The 26,395-nt window shown below is 38.4% G+C and overlaps 2 protein-coding genes and 1 pseudogene across 2 annotated transcripts; 2 read left to right on the forward strand and 1 right to left on the reverse strand.

The window, feature by feature from the left end:
• Window positions 1-2,933: 2,933 nt before the first annotated feature.
• Window positions 2,934-4,728, forward strand: LOC125831436 (uncharacterized). The gene is made up of 4 exons (XM_049510635.1): window positions 2,934-3,087; window positions 3,318-3,382; window positions 3,478-3,783; window positions 4,684-4,728. The coding sequence occupies exons 1-4, from the start codon at window positions 2,934-2,936 to the stop codon at window positions 4,726-4,728; spliced, it is 570 nt and encodes a 189-aa protein (XP_049366592.1).
• Window positions 4,729-22,087: 17,359 nt separating this feature from the next.
• On the reverse strand, window positions 22,088-23,843 carry LOC125831437 (F-box protein At5g07610-like; annotated as a pseudogene).
• Window positions 23,844-24,449: 606 nt separating this feature from the next.
• LOC125831438 (F-box protein At5g07610-like) lies at window positions 24,450-25,559 on the forward strand. Its single transcript, XM_049510636.1, has one exon. It carries the CDS (start codon window positions 24,450-24,452, stop codon window positions 25,557-25,559), a length of 1,110 nt encoding a protein of 369 aa, XP_049366593.1.
• The last annotated feature ends 836 nt before the right edge of the window (window positions 25,560-26,395 follow it).

Below are 26,395 nucleotides of genomic sequence, written 5' to 3' on the forward strand. Positions count from 1 at the left end.
GCATCCGTGATGTAGAACCTGAGGAGCAATTGCAGAATTGGACCTCTACACCGCTCCTGATTTCCCGTGCAGCTTGGTAGAAAAGACATGTGTCTTTGTTTATTTTTAAAATTGGTGGTAGTCCGGAAGAGGCCCGAGACCCACCCTTTATGAAGTTTTTGTTTGTTTGAAGTTCTTTAAATTCCCTTATGATGTTTAAAAAAGAAAAATGGCCCTCGACTATGGCTAAAGTTTGTGCTTGTTTTTTCAATTTAAATGAAAGCCTCTCTTATCGAAAAATTTTTACTTGTCTATTTATATTTTACTTTTCTAACTTTGTCTATTTATGATTTCAGTAATAATAATTTAAAACCTGCCAATGTCATGTCATGTCATGAACCGAGTTAACAAAATGAGGTAGGTGATGATGAGTGCGGGGAATATGAAGAAGAAAATAAGGTACCCGAACATGTTGCCGAAGAGTTTCGACAATTTGATAATCAATACAAGCCAAATTTGGAAGAAACCAAAACTGTGAATCTCGGAGACGAAGAATGTGTTAAAGAAGTAAGAATCAACGTCCATCTGACCGACGCTCAAAGAAGTGACCTGGTTCGTTTACTTAGAGAGTACATTGATGTATTTGCCTGGTCTTACAGAGACATTCCAGGATTGAGTACGAATATGGTGTTCCACAAATTGCCGATTAATCCAGATTTTGGTCTAGTAAAACAAAAGACTCGAAAGTTCAAGCCTGTGTTGAGTTTAAAGATCAAAGAGGAGATTACCAAACAGATTGAGTCTCAAATAGTGGAAGTGATGCAGTATCCGACGTGGTTAGCCAATGTTGTCCCGGTGGCCAAGAAAGACGAAAAGATCAGAATTTGCGTTGACTACAAAGATCTCAACAAAGCTAGCCCGAAAGATAATTTTCTATTACCAAAAATTTACATTCTCATTGATAATTGTGCCAAGCATGAGATGCAGTCATTTGTGGATTGTTACGCAGGTTACCACAGATCCTAATGGATGAAGAAGACGCAGAAAAGACAGCTTTCATTACACCTTAGGGTGTATATCACTATCGGGTGATGCCGTTTGGTCTCAAGAATACTGGTGCTACTTATATGAGGGCTATGACAACTATTTTTCATGATATGATCCATAAGGAGATTGAGGTATATGTAGATGATGTCATAATCAAGTCCCGCGAGAGTTCGGATCATTTGAGTTACTTGAGGAAATTCTTTGATCGTCTACGCCGATACAATCTGAAGTTAAATCCGCTAAATGTGCTTTTGGAGTGCCAGCTGGTAAGTTATTGGGGTTTATAGTCAGTAGAAGAGGCATTGAACTTGATCCTTCCAAGATCAAAGCGATTCAATAATTACCTCCTCCGAAGACCAAGAAAGAGGTGATGAGTTTTCTGGGAAGGTTAAACTACATTAGCCGGTTCATAGCTTAATCCACCGTGGTGTGTGAGCCCATCTTCAAGTTGTTGAAAAAAGATGCATTGACCAAGTGGATCGGAGAATGTCAAACTGTTTTTTATACCATCAAGAATTATTTATCCAATCTGCCGCTATTGGTGCCTCAACGAGAAGGAAGTCCATTGTTATTGTAGCTGTTTGTCTCGGATAATGTATTTGGATGCGTGTTGGGTCAACATGAGGAAACTGGGAAGAAGGAGCGAGCCATCTATTACTTGAGCAAAAAATTCACTCCATATGAGGCTCGTTACACTCTTTTGGAGAGGACATGTTGTGCTTTGACTTGGATTGCTCAGAAGTTGAGACATTATTTGTCTTCTTATACCACATACCTTATTTCTAGAATGGATCCATTGAAGTATATCTTTTAGAAAGCGATGTCAACTGGGAAATTGGCCAAATGGCAGATGTTTTAAGTGAGTTTGATATTGTGTATGTGACTCAAAAGGCGATAAAAGCACAAGTCTTGGCTGATCATCTTGCGGAGAATCCGATTGATGAAGAGTATGAACCGCTCAAGACTTATTTTCCCAGTGAAGAAGTAGCATTTGTGGGTGAAGATATTTCTGAAGCATATCCTAGTTGGAGAGTGTTCTTTGATGGAGCGACGAATCATCAAGGGAAAGGTATCGAAGCAGTCTTAGTGTCAGAATCTGGTCAGCACTATCCTATGGCGGCCAAACTCTAATTTGACTACACGAACAACATGGCTGAGTATGAAGCTTGCATCATCGGTCTGAAGATGGCAATTGATTTGAACGTTCATGAGCTCCTGGTTATTGGAGATTCTGACTTGTTGATTTACCAAGTTCAAGGAGAATGGGCCGTGAAAAACTTGAAGATCACACCGTATGTACAGTATGTACAGAAGTTGTGTAAGACATTTCACAAGGTTGAATTCAGACACACTCCCAGGACGCAGAATGAGTTAGCTGATGCCCTTGCCACCATCACATCAACGGGTAAACATCGGGATACAAGTTATATTGATCCAGTGGAATAAAGGTAAATAAGCAGCCTGTCCATTGTTCACATGTTGAAGCAGAACCAGATGGTTTGCCTTGGTATCTTGACATCAAGAAGTATTTAGAGACCGGGACCTATCCTGAGAATGCAACGTTCAATCAGAAGAAGTCGATACGACGTATGGCCCTCAACTTCTTTGCAAGTGGGGAAATCCTTTATAGGAGGACTCCAGATTTAGGTTTTCTCAGATGTGTTGATGCTAGTGAAGCCGCGATGCTTCTGGAACAGATACATGCCAGAGTTTGTGGTACTCACATGAATGGACTCACTTTGGCAAGAAAAATCCTTCGAGCTGGTTATTTTTGGATGACTATGGAACATGATTGTTGCAAGTTTGTGCAGAGATGTCATAAATGTCAAGTGTATGGTTATCTGATTCGAGTCCCACCTCATGAACTCAATGCTATGAGTTCACCTTGGCCGTTTGTAGCTTAGGGCATGGATGGCATTGGTCCAATAGAGCCAGCCACCTCTAACGGACACAGATTCATTTTGGTTGCCATTAATTACTTCACCAAGTGGGTAGAAGCAGCATCGTACAAGTCAGTGACCAAGAAAGTTGTAGCCGATTTTGTTCCCAACAATCTGATATGTAAGTTTGGAGTACTAGAATCCATCATCATTGATAATGGGGCAAATCTCAACAGTCATTTAATGAGAGAGATATGTGAACAATTCAAAATTACTCACCGAACTCAACCGCTTATCGTCCCCAAATGAATGGAGCCGTAAAAGCCGCCAACAAGAACATAAACAAGATTTTGAGGAAAATGATTGATAATCGCAGAGGTTGGCATGAGATGTTGTCGTATGCTTTGTTAGGTTATCGAACGACTATCAGTACATCAGTTGGAGCTACTCCATATTTGCTAGTATATGGAACAGAGGTAGTTATACCTGCAGAAGTTGAAATACCTTCATTGAGAATCATCCAATAAGCGGAATTAGTGATGCTGAATGGGTTCGCAAATGGATTGATCAGTTAACACTGATTAACGAGAAAAGAATGGTGGTTGCTTGTCATGGTCAACTGTATCGACAGAGAATGATTCGTGCTTTCCACAAGAAAGTAAGAGCCAGAATGTTTGAAGTTGGTCAGTTGGTCCTCAAACGTATTTTCCCTCATCAGGATGAGTACAAAGGGAAATTCTCACCGAATTGGCAAGGACCCTACATGGTTCACAAAGTATTATCTAGAGGTGCCTTGGTCCTGTCGGAGATGGATGGCGCCGAATGGCCGAAACCGATCAACTCAGATTCTATCAAGAGATACACGCGTGAAGTCTCAGTTTGTATTTTTGCTTACTTCTTTGTAATCACTTTGTTTAGATCTTTTATCCCTTTTGTAACGAACTACGTCTTACCTGAATTCTCAAGAATGAGATATGTAGGCGGCCTATGTCAGCCTCGGTCACCCCTTTATCCTTTTTAATATTTTTCCTTGTTTTGAACTACGTTCGACCTGAATTCTCAAGAATGATATACGTAGGCAGCCTATGTCGGCCTCGATCATTTTCTTTGGAAATTTCTTATTTTTGTTAATCCTCGATAAGGGGAACTAAGTTTGACATGAATCCTGCTTCAACAGGATACGTAGGCGCCATAACGGCTCGGTCATACCATAAGATTTCTATTTTTTCTTTACAATAGAAACTGGGACATAATTTTTGAGAGGGACCCAAAAATTCTCAAGTAAAAGATCTCTCCAACAAAGTCAAGACTGAAGTTACTTTGAGATTTGCAACTGGGACAGAGTTTTTGAGAGGATCTCAAAAATTCTGTGATTTACTCACCAACAGTTTGATATAAGTCAAGATAGTTAACTGGGACAGAAATTTTGAGGATGGCCTTAAAATTTCAACAAGGTTCATCGACAGTTTGGAACAACTTTGAATACTTCCCAGCAAATAATCAGATAGACTTCGAGGTATCCACCTCAAAGACGTTCATTCAGCTCGACGTGACATGACACTTGGTAGTGACCTTTTCCAAACAATACTTTAGACCTATTTTCCTTAAAACCCTTCTTTCATGCCTCAATTAATTTGCATAAAAATATTTTGTCTTATCTATCAAGAAGCGGGAGATCGGAGAAATCAATCGGAGATAGCAAAATAAGGAGCGGACAATCGAAGAGATCGACACAGATCAGTTCATTTTTAAACTAACAATTTTTCTATGGATGCAGGTCTATAAGCTCACCTCAGGATCAGTATCTTCCTCCATTCAATAAATATGGAGAAGTTGAAACGGAGAGGAACTCCCCAAAATTAATAATTTTTCTGTGGATGTAAGAAATATTTTATGTTTCTTATTTCAAATATTTGGGAATATGAGTAGCACTATTTCATTCAATTCTCAACAAGGAGAGGTCCATAATGAACATGCAATTATGTTCGGAGATGGAACAAATGAAAACCTTGAAGAGAGAAACTTTATTGTTTTTCATCAACTAAAGGTATCTGGAAGACGTTTATTTGCATTATATTATCGAATATGATAATATTTCCTACTCGGAGGGTCATTTACATTGTATTGTCAAATGAGATGATACCACTACTCCGAGGGTCATTTTTATTATATTGTCAACTGAGATGATACCTCCACCCAGAAACTACCAGAAGATCACTTATGTTGCTCGGTGGAGCATTATCTTCGTTCGGTATCGGGGATGGCGCCATCAGAAAGGATTCATACATTACGAGAAAAATGTCATGCATCGCGAGAAAAAAGATTCATGCATTGCAAAAGAAGATTCATACATTGCAAAAGAAGATTCATGCATCGCAAGAGAATATTCATCATTGCAAGTGAATTCATGCATCGCGGAAAAGAATTCATGCATCGCGGGAAAAGATCATGCATTGCAAGAGAAAATGAGTCAGGCATCGTGGGAAAGAAATTCATGCATAACAAGAGAAGGATTCATGCATCGCGGAAGAGAAGTCATGCATCGCGGGAAAGAGATTTACGCATAGCGAGAAGAAGAAACCATGCATAGCAAGGGAAAAAGTCATGCATTGTGGGAAAGAGAGTCATTCATAGCAAGAGAAGGATTCATGCATCGCGGAAAAGAAGTCATGAATCGCGGAAAAGAGTCATTCATCGCAAGAGAAATGAGTTATGCATCACAAGAAAAAAATTTACCCATCACAAGAAGATCAACATCGACTGCATCATTTTTCCTTTGCAAAAACGACATCAAGAGAACTGTCAACACATTACATCAGCCTATTTTATTACTTTGACATCAAAGAAAGAGTGCATTGAAGATTATATTGCAAATATGAGACACAAGCTTTATTTGCTTTGCATCAAGCCCAATGGAGTTGACATCAAATGTTCAAGGAGAGCAATTAAGTGTCAACACGGTAAAGACACTGTCTCTCTTTCGAATCACATTTTTATGCTAATGAGTTTTATCTCAGTCTTTGTCGAGAGCATCCGAAAGGATGAATTCTCCAAAAACAAACCACAGGTGCAGACGACATAAAAAAGGATGCAGTATAAGGTGGAACTTTTTCTTAGCAGCGAACTGGGACATAGTCCAAAGAGGAGTGCCAAACTCTTAGGACGCGAGCAGAGGAGCGACTTCCACCACAATCAAACCACATCCCTATCAGAAGGCATGTGAGTTTTTCTTTAGGTTTCCTGGTTTCAATTTTGCATCCGGGAAATTTTTGGTCCACCGGAAGCAACTTTCCAAATCAGAGTGACAATGCTCTAAGAGCTTTGGAAATTATGTCCGTGTAAGTTCTTATTTATGGGTGTGAAGCATGCCACGTTCATGGCTAAGAGGTTGCAAGCCTCCTTTTCATACTAGCCTTACCTTGTCGCTTTTCCAAAACCAAAGGTGATCTAACATAATAGATTTCCTTTTTAACCAATAGAGTCGAACTACAAGAAGACTGATTCCTTAAGTTGAGGGATATGTAGGTGGGCTCAATGTTGAAAACTCGGTTGTATTCCAACATTCGCTCTTAAATCTTATTTTCGAGCATTCTGATTTCTTCATAATTTGATATCAGATCGCTTTTGAATTCTTTCAAAATCGTGCGTTAAATCAAGCGCATTGAGCTACACGTGGCCTGAATTTTCATATAGCTCGAGATATGTAGAAAACCTACTTCCGGGGTTCGTCCATAATTCCTAAAGTCCGTACCAAAATCCCTTTACAGAAAAGATGAAGATATGGTCGGTCAAAATAGGATTTGTCAATTTCATTTTCCTCGAATTTCTTGCATCAATACAAGTAAAATGAGGGACAGTTGTTGACACCCAATTTTGACACTCCCCGATAGAGATTAATCATCGAGCTTCCTAAATTCTAAATGATTTAATATAATTGGCTTTATAAAACTCAAAATAATTTTCAAGTCATTTTAAGTAGTTTTGTCATTTTTATAAATTTTAAGATAATAGATATGATATTTTATTTAATTATGTGTCTAGTTGGTATATTTTATGAGATGTTCGAAAATTGTCTCAAAAGGATTTTAGTTTTATTTAAATATTTGGTTATTTAGTTTAAATTAATTAATAGCTTATATTTTGAGTTAATTAGCTTATAATTAAGTTAATTATTTTATAATTATGTGTCTCATTAGTATATTTTACGAATGTTCAAAAATTATCTCAAGAAGATTTTAGCTTTATTTAAATATTTGGTTATTTAGTCGTTTATATTGTTAAATTAATTAGTTTATAATTAAGTTAATTATTTTATTTTGTTAAGATTAAGAAGCTCATTAATTAATTAATATCAATTTGTCTTGTTTAATTACTAGCCGAATCTATCTTAACTAAATTGAATTGGCTAAGTTCTTCTAATTCCCTTTCAACCGACCCCACCCCTATTTATTTTTTTTCAATTAATACCATACCCATACAATTACAATACATACTCTACTCCACCAGCAGCCCAAAACCCCACCTCAGCCGACCCATTTCCGCAAATAACCCAGTAAAATAATAACAACAACATATACCAACCGATCCCAAGCCCATTTTTCCATCAGCCTACAATCATTCCCAGCGGCCCATTTCCCAATTCCCCTTCTATTTTTAGCAGTCCAATTCATACACTGACCCGGTCCAATTTCGATCAGTAGAAAAAACCCATTAACATCTCCTTCAACGTTAACAGTGAAGCGAGTTCACAGAGCAATACACAGCGTGAACATGGAGAATACACGAAAAGCAACAAGGAACAGAGAGTACACTGCGAATTTCATCTTCTTCCTCAACGTCTCTCTCCATAATACTGTTGCAGCAGCACCTGCCAGCCCGCGTTTGTCCTTGCTAGCGCGAGATGAAGACACGACGAGCAGTGGGTACAAGGGAGTCGATCCCAAGCATCGATTCACCCCTTCCATTTTTGGAATGGGTCAAAATCGCAGAAAGAGGGTGTTTGTCCAAAATGGTGAAAGATTTTGATTTTGAATTTGGAATTGGGCTCACTCCTATGGAATTTCGTCCGTTTCCCCCCATTTCGAAACCCTAATTTTCCTTCTATATATGTGGCATATTATTCACTGTTAAGGGAGGGGGGAAAGAGATTGAAGAAAAGTTTTTTTTGAAAGAAATATAAATACAAGAATACACACATAATAAGAGAAAATCAGTAGCTAGACTCAAGCGAGAATCGATAAAAAAAATTCTTCTGTACTCGCCGCTTGCAAAGCTCATCGAAATCTCGTTGTGGTAGCGAAGTTGTCATTCCTCTGCTTGTTCTGTGTCGGTGCCGCTGCCCTCGAAAAAGTGATACTCATTTTGATTTATGTCTCTTTTATTTTAACGTGACAACTGTTTGGATCTTGGACTGCATATAGTGTTTGAAATATTAAAGTTTGAGAGCATGTTTGACTCATCGTCGGCTGCAAATCAATGTTGTAACTCGTTTTGTTATTTGTTTTGTTGTGGTTGATTTAGTCTGCTTGGAAGATTTGATGACTCCATTTGTTCGCGATTCCTTTTCTCTTTACCGATTGTCTCGTTTCGGATGATTGAGATAGTGGGAGATTTAGTTGTGAAGTTCGAAACCACCTTCTATGAGTGATTTCAGCTTTCGTAATCTGATACACAACTTGTTCCCATTCCTTGCTTATTCCGATTTAGCATAAATCCATGGGTTGTTTAGCTCCCTCTTCATGTCTGCTTATAAATGATTTTTTTTACATGAAGCTTGCCAACTAATGCGGTTTGTTTGCATTTTTCTTTTACTTTTTAGTTAATCACTCTAGTTTATTAACTTTTCTTTTGCTTCTTGTTTTCATGAGTATGGTCATTAGCTTATTTGGCATATTTGTTCTTTGAGTTTGGTCGAGTCCACCTTCTTTACTATCTAAGATTTCTATGAGTTCCATGCCCATCGTTAATCAGTTCCAATAGATTGCGAGAATATGCAAGTCTTAGTGTATAGTGGTGCATCCCACCCTTTCCCTTGTTTTTTTTAAGCTTTCTATCGTAGTTAGCTTTGTCTAAGTTAATTACTTTATTTTGTTATGAGTTTCCTGTCGTGCTTACATATGGACTATCATGTTTCGTCTAGTATAATTCATGATATAATATACCTAGTTGATTTTAGTTTTATATGATTTTTTTGCTAAATTTTGTTTTTTTGTCTGATCTTTTTTTGTTTGTTTGTCTTTACTGTCAAGTTGTCGTATAGATGCACTATATTTAATACAATGTGTTTGTTTATTAATCAAGGTGCAATGACTCCTTTTATTTGTAAACTATATGTTGCCAACTGTTCGCTACTTTGTTTAATCTCAATTGATTGGTTTTGCTTGCTCAAAATGTGTTTAGTTGGTTTCCTTTGGATACATTATTGTTTTTCCCTAAATTGGTAAATCTTGTTATCATTTGGAGCTATGGTTTGTAATGTGATTCTTTTTGAGTTCTAATCATTTTTTTCTTTTGTTTCATGTGATACTATCCGAGTCCTCTCGGACTCCTATCTTCTACCCCATATTCCGGATGGGCCATAAAGGCCCGCATCCACTTATTTCTATCGAGTCCAAACAGTTGGTGTACAGGTTGAAAGCAACAGATAGAGGCTGAAATTCAAATTTTCAAGCTCCAAAAACCTTAAAAGGGGCTGTATACACTGATATACCTGATGTATACAGTGGCATACAATAAAAATACAAGTGATATACTGGTTAAATTCGGAGTCACAGGCTGAAACACGCAAAAATGCAGGCGTACAGGTTTAAATACGGATATACGTGAACAAATGAAGGATTCAGGCTCCAATTCATTCCGTATACATTGGTATACACTTAGTGTATATGGCTTTCTTAAGGTTTTAAAAAATAGGCCCAAGGAAATTGTCAACAAGTCCAACAGTGAAAATGGGCCAAGAGGTCAAAGGGAAAGTCCAGCAGAATAATTGGGATTTAAATAGGCCCAAACCCTTGATTGGGTATTTTTAGTATTAGGACAGGTTCATGAATTTGGGTCAAAATCCCGAATTTGATTTTTCGTCTTCCTTATATTTATTTATATTTTTGTCGACTAACTCTTTTTGTTTGGTTATTATTTAATTAAATTCCCCGAGAAAAGTCATTTCTTCTTTTCTTATACTTAGTTTAAATATATTTATATTTTTTACTTACCACTTTGTTTTACTTATACTTTTTTAATTGACTTGCACTTTATAAGCTATTTCCCTTTAGAATGACCCCCTTTTTTTATTTCCCCTTAAATCATTAATTAAAATAATAATTAAAAAAAAGAGTGATGAATAATCAAATAAAATAAAAAATTCTTTTTACTTAGGTAATATTTCCTAAAACTAGTCAAAGTCATTTTAGTCAAATCGCCGGTCAATCGCAGTTAGCAGGCATTTGAGGCCTAACACATTTAGGAATGTGCATTGAATACGAACCTTTTTCATTGATTTATCTGTTTAGTCTTTGAAAGCCTCAGTTTTTTCTTGATTTTTACTAAAAATTAAGTGGCGACTCTATTCTTCTGGAAATTCGATTTCTCTTAACCATAAGTTTAATCAATTTTTTGAAAACTCAATCATTTTTCTTTTATCTATATTTTCCTAATAAAACAGAAATGACGATTCTGCGGGGGACTTAATTAAGTTCTAACCATAAGATTTGACTTATTTGATTAATTGTTGAAATTGTTTATTTGTGCTTAACGGGTTTAAAGTGTTGTAACTGTCATTGCATTTCATGGCATCTTCTCTTGTATGAATTGTATATTAAAGAACGGTTTTACAGAATCGCAACCGGATTTTTTATACTCAACCCTTTTTCGGAATGATCGGCAATTTATTGGTTCGTCATGCGTCCAATATTGTCGTGAATTCCAGCCTAAGTTGTCTACTTGGGTTCCCGGTCTTTCAAAAGCCACTCTTAGTCAACTAGCGTAGAGCGAAACAAATCCCTAATTTAGCGCATTTTGAATTAAGTTGACCCAACACCCAAGGCGTGTTGGGCCCATTAGAAGACCACCTTGTGTCTATTAGACCCATTTTCCAATAAAATGACAATCATGCTTTTGTGTATAATTGAAGGATGTATATGTATTTTAAAACAAATCAATTATCTATGGGGGCAGGAGTAACTTACCTTTGTTTGTCTTTCTTGTAGAATGAATCCAACACATGAGCCTCTAAGAACCCGAATGGTGACCATACCTGATACTTACCTCCAAGTTTGGTGGAAATTCATGAACAATGGAGACAAGATGAAAGTTCAAAGACATATAGACAATCTCCCGTCACTGATGGAAATGGTGGCTTGGCTCGATTTAATTGGAACGATGGTAAAGTTTTGGGACAACGACAATATGGTATTTCGGTTCGGGGAAGTGGAAATGACGCCGACTATTGAAGAAGTCCTTGCAAGTTATGAGAGTGTCGACATGTGTAACAAGAGGAAGCGCCAACCCATACAGATCTTCTTCTCCCCAAAACATGGGATTTCACCAAAATTAAAGAAAAACTGTCACTCGTCAAAGCCGAATGGATGGACAGGTTTCCCAGACCAAACATTCCACTTAGAAAGCTTTATTATCGATTTAGACGTGCAAGAGCTTATGAGAAATTTAAAGAAGAGTTTGTCTCAGTAGAAAAATGGAAGGAGACACGGCCTCTTGCCTTTGCAATATGTCTACTTGGGACAATGGTATTCCCACAGGGACCACACTACACTATACATTCAACTGCAGTAATAGTCGCTCATGCTATCTTTTATGGAGTAGGCTATGGGTTGGCAACCAAGTACTACACTTTGGCGCCCATTATTTTGGCGGACATTTATAGGGCATTGGACAAGTGTCAAAGCGGAGAACGTTTCTTTTAGGGATGCAACCTGATACTTCAGTGGTGGATGATGAGACACTTGATCAAAGCCCACAATCCAGAAGAACCAGATCCGTTAAGACGATCAGACGAACTTGCAGGTCACGATTGGTGGATGTACCATAATTATTGCAACAAAACTGGAGGTCTAAAATTCTGGTATCCACGACTCCGAGGGCTAATAGAAGAAAATGTGCATGGTCAATAGAAAGTCTGGTGGTGACGAAACAAATGGTTGTTCGAGCGGAAAAGGTCCCTTACTTGATATTTGTCTAATTAAGAGGGACAAGACCATATGCTCCCGATCGAGTCCTTAGACTACTAGGAGGGAAACAGGACATTCCCCAAATCGCGGACATGAGGAAATTTGCAACCGATCATTAAAATGGATGAATCTCTTATGCTGAAGACATACGTAGAACATGGAGGACTCGAAGGGTGTTGGGTGAACCGGTACCAAATAGGTTCCATCCCGAATGTTCTAAGGATTACAAGGAATGGTTAAAGAAGAGCCTCGCCAGAACTATCGAGCCTGGTCCAAATATTCCCCATGTTATTGCAGATGTTGGGGCCAAGCATCAAATTGACTTCATCGACTCCAAGAGAAGTATGACAAAAATGAGTTGGATCATCAGCGCCAACATTCAGAAGACGCTAAAGTCATAGCTCAGTTGAAGCAAGAGCTACAAAAATCCAGGCAATGCAAGTCAAAACTAGATGATAGCATGGAACAGCAGATTCAGTCGGTCAAGAGGTTCAGACATCAAGAGAGGGCTCGGTTGGCAAGAGATCACCTATGGGTGAACAACATGCTATGTGGAAAGAAATCAACTTAGCCAAGAGGACTAGACTTGGTGAAGGATCAGGATGAGCGTGGAGTTTGTTATTATCCCCTGCGTGGGATTGCTTTATTTGTACTTTGCTTTGTAATTTATTTTCCGAACTCTTTCCCCTGATTTTATGTTTGTCAAACATTTTTGAATGTTATTAATGAAATATTTTGGGGATAATGAATTGGCTTAAAAAAACATATGCATCCTTCAATTCACTAGGCCTACCCTTGGCACAAAAGGGTCACATGCATGTCTAGGATGCGATTTTGTCTATTTACTTGTGTGCTTTAACTATTTATGTGGTACGTTGCTTTGAATGAAGACATTTTAGCCCACTCCTTGTCAAAAAATTTCTGAAAAATAAAATCTCTACAATGCCAAATACAAGTCACTACCAAAATTCCACGAGTCTTGAGTTTCTCAGCCTGAAATAAAATCCTACTACCAAATCCTAAAATGTTACTCTGTCATCTCAGGAAAGGTAAAATTGCTGCTAAGATGGAAAAGGCCAAGATCTCGAGGTGGAACGACTGAGGAGAATTTAAGGATGAAGTTGTGCCGATTCAAACAAGAGATTCGAGAAATGGGAGAAAGAAGAATGAAAGTAGAACTAGCCACCGCAGCTGCGCAACCCAAAAGTGCAGCACTAGACGCGGAGTTAGCGGCTACGATGGCAAGATATGCTATCATGAACGAGGAGACGATTGTTATACGGAAGGAACATGTTGTCTTCAACAATGATATAAACATGAGGCTTCAAAAGATACGCGGAAAATTCTCTTTGTTCAATCAAGAAGCCAATAGTGGTCCCGAACACTCTCACCCTGGAGCCACTGAAGAAGATACTAATGAGGAAATCATCTATATACCTCCCTTCCTGGGACGTCTGAAAGAAGGAGACAAAAAGATCACTCTCCCAGCTTATGAATGGACACATAGCATAGGGGTAAGAGTCGTGCCTTGTGCTCTCATTTACAAGCACCTTAAGGCTTCACACATACTAAAGCCTCTCGAAGGAACCACTTTTGGGTTTGGGCATGAAAGCTCTAGAAAGACGTGTGCCTACCACCCGAACCAAAGAGGATACACTATAGAAGAATGAGTGGAGCTTAAGGCAGCAATCCGCAACCTGATCAACGTTAGGGGAAATCCCGTATATGTGGGGTGAGAACACTGTCCTTACCAGTGACCAATCGAAGCCCAGTATGCCGGTCACTGAGCACACCTTGTTTTATTGTCACTACTTCACGCCTTTTAAGAAAATGTTGTTGGGTATCTATAGTCTGTTGGTTTGAAAGGGAGTGTTGGCCTTTATCAGAAAGGATGATGAAATGGTCGATCCCATTGGGATTGAAATCTAGAAGCCCTGCCCTTATCATGACTCCATAGATCATAACATTGGAAGGTGCCTCGGGTTTTGCTATGACGTGGAATCCCTCATCAACATGGGAAAGATTCAAGTTGAGTTTACCCTCCGTGATTAATGCAGCAGTTAGAAGAAGAAGTCTTTCTGAAGGCATAACCTTTGTTTAAGAGCTTTATCGCATGTTTTTTCACTTTCCTTGTAATCAATCAAATGAATGAATAAAAATGAGAATTTCCTTTTGTATTCAAACTACTTAGGGCCTGAATTCTCCTAGGGAGATACGTAGGCAGCCTTTCAAGTCCCGACCTCTATCTTTTAAAAAAAATTATTTTCCCCCTTTTATTTTACAAGGAAACATTGAGTTCAGATCAACAGATGCCAGAAGATGCAGCAAGAAGGCCTTAGCTCAGAGCAATTTAACCTTTCTAAGTCAATGATCCCAAAATATTACGAGCAAATTCCTGTTTGTTCAAAATAAGTCCCCGTTATTCTTGGGTTAACATGTTCTCAAACGAAGCAACTTTTATGTGTTTACATGCTTTCTATGTGATATTTTGTATTATTTGTCCTGAATCAAAACTAACAGATTCGCCTTTGAGTTGCTTTCCTCTACATGTAGTTAGAACTGATCTGTGTTGATAAGCTGGCTGAACACCCCTATTTTACAAGATCAAAAGGGCCTACAGATTCCTTCCCCAGTCAAAGTTCTCGGAAGGGCAAGTCAACAATGAGTGATAATAATAAAGAGATTGACCTTACCGATGTTGTTGTGGCTCAGCCCATTGTCGCCAATCAGAACTAGTTAATTATACAATTGATGCAACAGATCATTGAGATGCGGGTTGAAATGCAGAGAAGGTAGGATCTGCCTAATCCGGTTTTTGCTCCGGCAGATGGATGACCTCCACTCAACTTTCCTTCTTCAGGTGCAGAACAGTATCAAAACCCACCCTCCAGTCCCGCTCAAAACCCTTCAATCATCGACCTAACCAACCAAAATCCCCATTATGCCTTCGCCTCTTATCAGACACCACCTCCTCCTCAAAATACCAACATCCAAGTGCCACTTCCTCCCCAAAATGCCAACCTCCAAACTGTCCCACCCCCTCAAAACCAACACGTTAACAACCCACAAACTTCCCTTCGTCACCAGCATCAGCATACCAACCCCCAGACTTTCCTGCAAAACTACCAAGCCACTCAAAATGCCCAAAGTCCCTCCATTGCTCCACCCCTACCTCATAAAGCCACTTTCCAAATCCTGATCCCCCATGAGCATGCCGCCAATGGTTCTGAGCTCGACCACTACGAAGAGCGAGAAAGAGAGTGGAGGTCGAAGGAAGAGGCCACCAAGCTGGATATGAAGGAAGAGATCCGAAAAGCCATGAAAGAGTTGCAGTGTATTCCTGAAGTCGCCGATTTGAGTTATGAGGATCTATGCATTCACCCAAATTTGGACCTCCAAGAAGGGTTCAAGGTCCCGAATTTCAACATTTTCAGAGGAATAGGGAACCCTTTAGCGCACCTAAGGGCCTACTGTGACCAACTCGTGGGAGTTGGAAGGGATGAAGCCCTACTGATATGGCTTTTTAGCCGAAGTTTGAGTGGAGAAACTGTCACGCCCCGAGCCTACACCCAGGGCGAGACCAGCATTCGGAGACCATTACTGGCCTCAAGCGAACCCTTGGCCTGGCTTTCTTAACTCAGCGAAAACCTAACTCATCAGAATAACTCAATACAATGAAAGTTCATAAAATAACTCAACTGATAAAATCTGGCCATAAAGGCAACTCGAATCTCAAAATAGAATATTTATATATACATAGATGAGAGACTCAATACTAACCGAATGACTATCTATGAAGCCTCTATACCACTGAGATGGATGTTGGGACAGACCCCTCAACATCCTAATAAAACAAAACTAGGAACACAAAATAACAGAGTCCTCCGGAAAGAAAGGAGGCTCACCACTAACTCTGGAATGCTCAGCTGGATCAACGGCGTGCTGGATGATGATCCTGGGTACCTGTGTCTGCATCATCATAAGATGCAGGCCAACTAGCATCAGTACATTGAATGTACGAGTATGCGAGCTGGAAAGCTAAACAACAACTTAAGCTTGAAGGAGTACAAAGGAACTCTTACCTTGGCTCTGTTCGACTCATGAATAACTGATCTCAAAATATAAAGCAGTAAGACACATGCAATATATAAAGCTTGTAAAAAAGTGTAAACAACTTAGTTTGTTAAAGATAAAGCAATAACAAACTCAACTTTACTTATATAAAAGTAATATAACTTTAGTGGGAGATTCTTTAACCGACAACCATCACTATGAGCCCTAGTGATAATAAAACGTTTTACCTCACGTTGCCTAAGGACCATCCTATACCTTGCCGTGATATAGGACCTTACTTTAACTTAGTGAATCCACTAGCTTAATCTTACGTGATCATCTAAAAAGAATGACCCGTTAATTCCCATGTTTGGCTACATGGTTCTTATGGAGAGTTGAGTTAATATAAACTTGCTTCCCCAATTCGGTGCTCAATACTACTCCCAAAAATACTTTGTCTCATAAGTGTTTTAAACACATCATTCTTTTGTTTGAGATAATTGCTCAAAATCTAGCCTAAAGGCTCACTTGGAATCGATGTTCCCTTTTCTTAAAAACTAGCCCAAAGGCTCTTTCGGAATCATAGTTCCTCTCTTATTCAAATGTGAAAACATTTATAAACTTCTTTGGGAATACTTAGTTCCCTAATACTTTTGAGAAATGAACTCAACTCTATACTCTTGGCTTAACTTGGAACTCTATACTCTTTACTCAACTTGAAACTTGAGCCTTAAAATGAAGTTAAAATGTTCAACAAAGACTCTTGAAAAACTTTTAAGACTTGCTTTGGCTTACTTTTTAACTTCTAGACTTGACTCTAACTTCATTTGACTTTGATCCGAACCTTCCTCGAATTGGATTATGAATTCAAGGGTAATGATCTCATGTTTATGGATGAGTTCTTGATGTTTAGATGTATCTTAGAGAGTTGAAAACAACTATAAAACATAGGTACATTACCAAGGAACATGTATGAAAAAGTGGGAAAGGAATGGGAAAGTTTGGCATCCTTGGCGCTCTGCTAGGCGCGCCGCCCCAAGAGCTGGACGTCAGAGTCCCTTTTGGGGCGCGCTGGCTGGTGCAATGCTCCCCAGCCCTTTTCCTCAAAAATTTGAATTTTCTCCTTCATTTTCCCAACTCTAAACCTTCTAAACTTCAAAGTTTCCAGCCCCAAACACTTAAAATCATCAAACCCCTCAACATACACTAGATTCAACTCGAAATCACAACCGAAAACACTTACCAAGACAACAAGGAACTTCAACAACACAACCAACAATTTCAACAACATAACCAATCTTTTTATCAACATTAAAATGAGTTTGGCGTGTGGGGGAAAGAACCAACCCAACACTATTATCTCACATACCTAGTAGGGATCACCCCCGATGATATCCACAACTATCTTTGACGAATCCTTGCTTGATCTTCCCTTTCTCCTCTTCTTCTCCTCTTCTTCTCCTCTTCACTCACAAACCCTCACTCTCACTCTTTTAAAAAGGGAAAACTGATCTAAAAATCAGTCTAAATCCCTAATATAACCAAAAGAATTGGTTAGGGAAAAGACCAAAATACCCTTACAATTTCGGGTGAACTGTCCTGTGCCAACAACCCAACTTCCAAAGGGCATAACTCACTCATATGAACTCGGAATCGAGCAAACTTGGCGGTGTTGGAAAGACCATTCCACAAGCTTCGCAACCATAATAGGAACTACACCTAAATCATCCTGAGCTGGGAGTTATAACTATTCAGAGTTGGCCAAAAACTCACTTTTTCCATACTTAGCTAAATTTCCAGATTTTTAAAATTCCTTCCAAAATGACAATTTCCAATTCTAAGCCTCTTCATAGTTATTTCAAATTGCCGGATGTTACAGAAGCTCTGGAATGGTTTACATCGCATGAAACAAGGCAGTGGCCTAGTTGGAATGCTCTGGCTAAGGACTTTATCGAACGATTCTCCTACAATGTAGAGATCGTTCCTGATCGTTACTCCTTGGAAAAAATGAAGCAGAAATCCAATGAAAGTTACAGAGAATTTGCATACAGATGGAGAAAGGAGGCAACAAGAGTTCGGCCTCCTATGTATGAGAAGGAAATTGTTGAAGTATTTGTGCGGGTTCAAGATCCCGAATATTATGACAGAATCATGTTACTCGTTGGAGCAAAGTTTGCTGAGATAGTCAAGGTAGGTGGGACTATCGAAGATGGATTGAGAACCGGGAAGATTGTCCGTGTTGCTGTCTCGCCCAGATCCTTGGGTTTGTTGAAGAAGAAAAGAGAAGATGTGTCTTCTATCTCTTATGAGGGTAAGAAGACCCCAAGGAAATCATCGTCATACCAAGGTCGCTCTCGACCTTCACAGAGTTTGTACTCGGCTTGTCATACCCAGGCTGATTACCAAAACACCCCTCCCCCTAGTTATAAAAATACCCCTCCCCCCAATTATCAAAATACTCCCCCTCCTGTCTACCAAACTTTCCCTCATATCTACCAAACGTCCCCTCCAGTTTACCAAACTCCACCTCATCACTACCGGAATGTCACCCCTAATTGTGCTAACGTTCAAGCAAATTACCAAACTCCTCCCCCAATTTACCAAACCCCAGCTCCACTTTACCAAAATACCCCCTCGAACTACCAAGCTCCACAACCAAACTACCAAACCAACTCATATCCCAAATATCAAACCCCCCGTCCAAATGCTCTAAATTATCGTCAAATGCCTCCTCCTTAATAAGGCAATTACGATCACTCCCGTCCTAGATTTGAGAAGAAGCCTGCTAGAAATTTCACATCGCTCATTGAAAGTCGAACAAAGTTATTGGAGCGATTAACTGCTGCAAGATATATTCACCCAGTAGGGCCCAAACCGGTTGACACTAGCTCAAAGTTTTACAAACTTGACCAGAGGTGCGTATATCACTCCAACAGTGTTGGACATGATACCGAGGACTGTATCAACCTGAAACATAAGATTCAAGACCTGATTGACCAGAACGTGGTCTCTCTTCAGACGGTCGCGCCCAATGTCAATAGTAATCCTTTGCCAAATCATGGAGGCGTCACTATCAATATGATAGAGACGGATGATGATTGGTGCATGACAAAGGCAATAGTTCCAATTGTTCTTGATGAACTGGAAAGGGCTGTAGCCTCGTTGAGCATTAGAGAGAAGAAAAACTTTATGATTCTGACACCTGAGAAGGCTGTTGCCTTGGTGCCATGAGAAATTCTTACCCGGCCAAAGTTTGTGATTGAAACGGCTGCTACCCAGGGTATGACCAGATCAGGCAGGTGCTACACACCGGAAGAGTTGGCTCAAGGAGGGCAGAAGAAGGACCAAACAAAAAGGCCGATCAGTGAAGCCAAGGCCGAGGAGTTCTGGAGAAAAATGCAGCCGAAAGATTATTTAATTGTGAAGCATTTGGAGAAACGCCAGCTCAGATTTCTGTATGGGCTTTGTTGATGAGTTCACAACTGCATAGGCAAACGTTGATGAAGGCTCTGGATGATACTTATGAGCCCGTGGGTACAAGCAGTGACAGTCTAGCAGCCATGATAAACCAGGTCATTCGAGGACACCAAATCAGTTTTTGTGACGAAGAGCTTCCATTTGAAGGCATGATGCACAACATAGCTCTGCATGTCCCCATCAAATGCCGAGACAAGATTATAAATCGTGTCTTGGTCGACGATGGGTCCGGTCTCAACATCTGCCTGCTTTCGACTCTCAAGCAGCTGAAATTCGACTTGGGAAAGGTTTAACAAAACCAGGTCAGTACGGTTTCTTGACAAGTGGATCCTCCTGGAAACCAAGTGCAGCCACCCCTTAGCATCTGGTGACCAGTTAATACTGGTGATGGCCTTAGTAGTAGCCCAGTAAACTCGGCCCTGACGCCAAGCCTCAACTATTGTATCCTTCAGCCTTCCCAGATCCATCTCCCACAAATTTTCTTCGTACTATACATTAGGTGCCTCTGGCACCTTGAGCGACGGTATTTATGAACCATTTCTCAAAGGATAGGGGTATTTTTGGCCCTTTTCCGTTCATTATATAGACAAGTGTTTGAATAGCTATGACCATCACACAAACATATTAACATGTCTTATAGTGCTGCAAAAATTGAAGGTAGTGATGATTTTTTAGCCACGATTTTACTACTCCTTCCTGCAAGGCCTCTTTTCAGGTTCAAACTTGTTTCGAAACGTTGGATGTCTCTCGTCTCCGATCCCCATTTGTCTTACCTCTGGAAGCCTGAATCTTTCCCAACTGCACTCATTCTACAGTCACGTTCTCTCAATTACCCTTGTTATTACATTCCTCATAAAACAAAATCTAACGCTTCTATTACATTCTTTGATTTTATAATGAAAGATGATCCCTTTGACAATGTTGTAATTTTGAATTGTTGTGGTGGTTTACTTCTTCTTTGTCGTAAGAGGTTCTTCGATTACATTGTGTGTAATCCAACTACAAAGGAATTCCATACTCTTTTAAGACCAAATGTGAAGTCATTAAACATGAGTTTGGCTTTTGATCATTCGATATCGCCTCATTACAGAGTTATAAATGTTGGGTTACATTTCTTGATTCATAAAGATAGTGTTTGGCATTGTCTCTCTATTGAAATATACTCTTCAGATACCAACTCATGGGGCGATCATGAGTCCAGTTTCCAAAAGAATTTTTGAACTATTTGGGACAATGTAAAGGAGTTTTCTTCAATGGAGCTATCTTTTAGATGTTTAAAGGGATAAATAGCTTTTGTTATTGTGATACTGATAAGGAAATTATCCACTCTTATCAATTGCCTAAAATAGATGAACAGTATTACTGTGGATGTGTACACGCGGGAATTTACATCTGGTTGGCTCTTCAGTCAGTAATCCACATCATATTAATGTCTTTGTATTGGAAAATGACTACTCCTCTTGGAGCCTAAAGTATTGCATTGATCGACGTGAACCAACTTCATGTGCAATTTGGGAAATGATATAGTTGTCCGGGAGTTGGTTCTCTTGAGTTTAGGTTTACTGTGCTTTCTCTTATGACAAGTGAAGGGAATAATCAGTTACCATATTTGGTTCTTTACATGCCTTGTAAAGCTAAGTTAACGGTAAAAAGTAGGACTTGTACCGTCAGTTGATCATATGTTTGACAATCCATTCTGGATCGGAAGCAAATTAAACTGAGTAACATAGGCATAAAAATCTTTGTTTTGGAGTCTGTTTTTCATTCTTCTTCTACATAATATTAGCTTTGACTCAAATTAACTTCCATTAGTTGGTTGTTGCCTTTTTTTATCATCTTGAGGATAAGTTGGATAGGATTAATTACTTTGTTGATGATAGTTGATACCCGATGAACGATATGTTTGCTATGTATCACTGTTTCTGCTTATTTCATTGATAAGATTCTATTTTCTGCAAAAAAGTGATATATCAGAACGGATACTAGTAGACTTTTCGTTAGTCCTAGTACTGTATTCTGCACTTTTACAACTCAAAATTGGTGTGTCCAAAAGGAAAAATCTTCATATTCTCGAACAATGCACCTCTAGTAGTATACTTTGGAATTTCTGTAGAGAAAACTTCTTCTTGTCAATATCCCATCCCCTTAAGTTTGGAGCCTTAGTTGCTACGTGGTTTCTGACTAAGAGTAACACTTTGATTGTACAAGTCATTTTATACCTATTGCATAACTCGAGTTGCTTGTTAACTTAAATGTTGTCTGGCTTCATCTGTATACAATCAAACTCCTCACTCAAATTTAATTTATTTTTATAACTTTACTGATACAAGGGTAAAGTTTAGCAACCATACACGAAACTATAGGCAACATGAAGATGCACTATACTCAAAAACCAAATATAACATCTGAAAACAAACAATTTTATGAGTTCACTAATACAAGAGGAATGCAAATACAAATGCAAATGATTCAAACACAACACAAAGACTCAATATACTCAAAAGCACCAATTGTACTACAATAAAAAACTTGTTCATCTTCAACATCATAATCACAGAATTTCTCAAAGGTCTTGTTTATAAGACTGTACTTCATTACCTTATCATCATTAACAACTGCCAGAACCAAAAATGCATCCTCTTCTCGTTTACCTCGAACTAGAGATAATATTGTAAAATTACAATAAGTCAACTCATGATCAGGATGTTCAAAATCAACCTTGTACTTAACAAACCATTCAGAATCATCCCTTCTCATCTCGTATACATCAAATTGAATTGTGTAGAATGAAATTTTTGTGAGGTGCAAATGGCCACAAGATTCACCAAAATATGTTATAGTTGTTCCTTGATTATCTGGAAAATGTGGCATTGGCATTACCCCTAACCTCTCAAAATCAAGATTGTAATATAAACAAGTCAAGTTTCCAATAGTACTAATCCAGTAAATTGATCCATTCCAATAAAAACCCCTTTGGAGAAATTAACATCAGCAATGAATGGATCACCTGATAGTCTCCATGTCCCTGTTCTGAGTTAATTTCACGTGTAGTCATTAAACTTTATCCACTATAACAAAAAAAAATAACACAACTACTTTTTGTCATATGCTTCACGTAATTAAATATTAAATTAGTAAAAACACATCTTACATTCTAGTTTGTGACAAAAAGGTAGAGTTTAGTTAGTTACTTTACTGTGACAAAAATAATTTTGCAACTTTTTTTATATTTTAGTGAATACTTATGAAATTCACAAACTTGTTTGAGATGAGTAGATTTCAATCTGATAATGTTGAGGAGACGAAACAGAATCGCGAACACATATTACTTTGTAATGAGGAGACTTGGCAGGATCAAAAGCTAAGCTTATACCATGAATTTTAGAATTTTCAGTTTCAAGAACTGATTTTGGAAGTGTTGTGTAATGTTTCGTAGTGGGGTTGCAAACATAGTAATTTGTTTTAGCTAGACGCGAAGGGGAGTTGGAACAGAGCATTAGTCCATTGCAAGATTGCAGAACACTAATACCAGAAGAGTCTTTAATGAATTTGAGATTCTTAAATGGTGGTTTTGGGGGATTTTTCTTATCAAAATGAACATAATCGAACTGGGGTTTTGCTGGAAGAGAATAAGGACAGGTCAGGAAAAGGCCTATTGCGCGATTTGGATTGGGTTGACAGAGGACAGAAAAATGTGGATGAGTAATGATTGAAAGCCAACGTTTGGATACGGTTTTGAAACAGAGAAGGGATCTTATAGGTACGTGTAAAAGAATTTCAATCAATAGATCATCAATCGAAACAACTATTCGAGTTGATGATGGCTGCTCTAAATCTGAAAATTTTGGGATCTTGAGTTTAATGCCTTGCATTTTTAGTAGTAAGTTTTCTTTGTGTTGTGCAAGAATTGCAGATGATGGATGCATATTTAATATGTCAACATATAGGTAAAGGTTGCTTAGGAAGTTTCATTATTTGATTAGGTTGACAAGGTCAATGATGTGAACAGATGATCAGAATTCAGAAGGGCTACTATTCCACCTTTAACTTTGGGTCTGCCTGTGGGATTACACTGAGTTTGTTGTTGTTGTCGGGGACGGAACCAGCATATTGTTAGGGGGTTTGGTGGAAAATATTACTATTTATACATGGTTAAAGTTACTCCCTCTGTCCCTAATTACTTGCCCACTTTTCCTTTTATAGGTGTCCCTAATTACTTGTCCATTTTGACAGGTTAAGAAAGGACCAAAAAATTTTACCTATTATATCCTCAATTAAATGACTAAATATTTTGAAAAATGTAGAACTTTTCATCCACTTCATGATTAATAGGGGTAAAATGGTAAACTCACTATGTCATTAATTATTTTCTTAATAGGTGTGCCAATTCAAAAGTGGACAAGTAATTAGGGACAGAGGGAGTATTTTTTAATGTATATATAGTAGATGTCGAACCCCCTTCAACCTGTTCGTGTGATTACTTCTTCAAATTTTGAACCTCTTATTGAAAATTTTGGCTCCGTCACTGGCCTTATTGTTGTTTGTGAATCTTCATAAAACAACTCTGTATTTTTAGGGTATTGGATGCATTAAAAAAGCGCTCTACATTGTTTTGTCGCAACTTGAAAAAGTAATGACAAAATGAATTGTGTTTTGTGCACATTAATGATTCTTCTTGAAACACAACATGGACTCTTCATTTTTTGTAATCCGTCAAATGTTGTGATGAGAATATTGAAAGTCTCTTGTTGGAGACTGAACTCATCCTTCCCATTTCATTATATATATGTAAGTGTTTGAATAGATATGTTCTTTATACAAACATATCAACATGTCTTATAGTGCTGAAAAAATTGAAGGTAGTGATGATCTTGTAACCAAGATTTTACTACTCCTTCCTGCAAGGCCTCTTTTCAGGTTCAAACTTGTTTCGAAATGTTGGAGGTCTCTCGTCTCCAATCCCCATTTTTCTTCTCTCTGGAAGCCTCAATCTTTCCCAATTCTACTCATTCTACAGTCGCCTTTTCTCGATTACCCTTGTTATTACATTCCTGATAAAACAAAATCTAAAGCTTCTATTAGATTCTTTGATTTTATAATGAAAGATGATCCCTTTGATGATGTTGTAATTTTGAATTGTTGTGGTGGTTTACTTCTTTGTCGTAAGAGGCTATTCGATGAGTACATTGTGTATAATCCAACTACAAGGGAATTCCATACTCTTCCGAGTCCAAATGTGGGGTCACTAGACATGAGTTTGGTCTTTGATCATTCGATATCGCCTTATTACAAAGTTATAAATGTTGGGATCCAATTCTCGAGTAATCCCAAATATAGTTTATTTTATTGTCTCCCTATTGAAATATACTCTTCAGATACCAACTCATGGAGGCGATCACGAGTCCAGTTCCCAAAAGCATTTTTGAGCTATTTGGGACAATGTAAGGGAGTTTTCTTCAATGGAGCTATCTTTTGGATCTTTAGAGGGGTAAATAGCTTTTGTTATTTTGATATTGATAAGGAAATTATCCACTCTTATCAATTACCTAAAATGAATGAACAGTATTACTGTGGATGCGTCCGCGGGAATTTACATCTGGTTGGTTCTTCAGTCAGTGATCCACATCATATTGATGTCTTTGTATTGGAAAATGACTACTCTTCTTGGAGCGCAAAGTATTGCATTGATCGACATGAACTAACTTCATGTGCAATTCGAGAAATGATTTGTAGTTCACCGGGACTTACTTCTCTTGAGTTTACATTTAGTGTGCTTTCTCTTATGACAAGTGAAGGAAATAACAAGCTACCATATTTGATTATTTACATGCCTTGCAAAGTTGAGTTAACAGTAAAAGGTAGGAGTTGTGAGAAGTTGCCATTACCGTCAGTTGATCATTTCTTCGACAATCCATTCTGGATAGGAAGCAAATTGAACTGAGTAATGTAGGCCAGTAGATGTATAAGGATGTGTCTATCACTTTAGTTGCTCAATCTTAGTGGTAATCAATCAAAATGTAGCACTTCAGGCATAAAAATCTTTGTTTTGGGGTCTGTTTTTTTCACTATTCTTCTACCGAATATTAGCTTTGACTCAAATTAATTTCCATTAGATGGCTGTAGGCATTTTTTATCTTCTTGAGGATAAGTTGGTCTAGGATTATTTACTTTGAATCATTCTGGGGGTCCTGCCTTCTTTCCTAGCTACTTTATCTAGATAATTTTCTGGTTTGTTATTTTTGTTGATGACTATAGTTGATGAAAACTGATACCGGATGAACGATATGTTTGCTATGTATCACTGTTTCTGCTTATTTCATTGAGAAGATTCTATTTTCTGCAAAAAGTGATATTTATGAGAACGGATACTAGTGGACTCTTCATTAGTCCTAGTGCTGTATTCTGCACTTTTACAACTTAAAATTGGTGTGTCCAAAAGGAAAAATCTTCATATTCTCAAACAATGCACCTCTAGTAGAATACTTTGGAATTTCTGTAGAGAGAACTTCTGCTTGTCAATATCAGATTCCCCTTAAGTTTGGCTCCTTAGCTGCTACGTGGTTTCTGACTAAGAGTAACATTTTGATTGAACAAGTCGTTTTATACCTATCGCATAGCTCGAGTTGCTTGTTAACTTAAATGTTGTCTGGCTTCATCTGAAACAAGCTGCAATAATATTCTACCTTTTCTTTTGAGCACTTTGCCCCTCCTGGTATTACCTTCTCTGATTCGTTTAGCTCACAATGCGCCCTTTCAGTTATATGTATAATGAATGAA

The sequence above is a fragment of the Solanum verrucosum genome, unplaced genomic scaffold, assembly GCF_900185275.1.
Source record: "Solanum verrucosum unplaced genomic scaffold, falcon-dt-bn FXZP01000049.1, whole genome shotgun sequence".
NCBI lineage: Eukaryota > Viridiplantae > Streptophyta > Magnoliopsida > Solanales > Solanaceae > Solanum > Solanum verrucosum.

Excerpts from the sequence above, each read along its gene's own strand:
- LOC125831436 (XM_049510635.1), top strand. The coding sequence starts at position 2,934 with ATGGATGGCATTGGTCCAATAGAGCCAGCCACCTCTAACGGACACAGA. Across the intron at positions 3,088-3,317 it reads TGTTCCCAACAATCTGATAT|GTTATCGAACGACTATCAGT; the intron begins GTAAGTTTGGAG and ends ATGCTTTGTTAG. Across the intron at positions 3,383-3,477 it reads TGCTAGTATATGGAACAGAG|TTAACACTGATTAACGAGAA; the intron begins GTAGTTATACCT and ends TGGATTGATCAG.
- LOC125831438 (XM_049510636.1), top strand. The coding sequence starts at position 24,450 with ATGTCTTATAGTGCTGAAAAAATTGAAGGTAGTGATGATCTTGTAACC.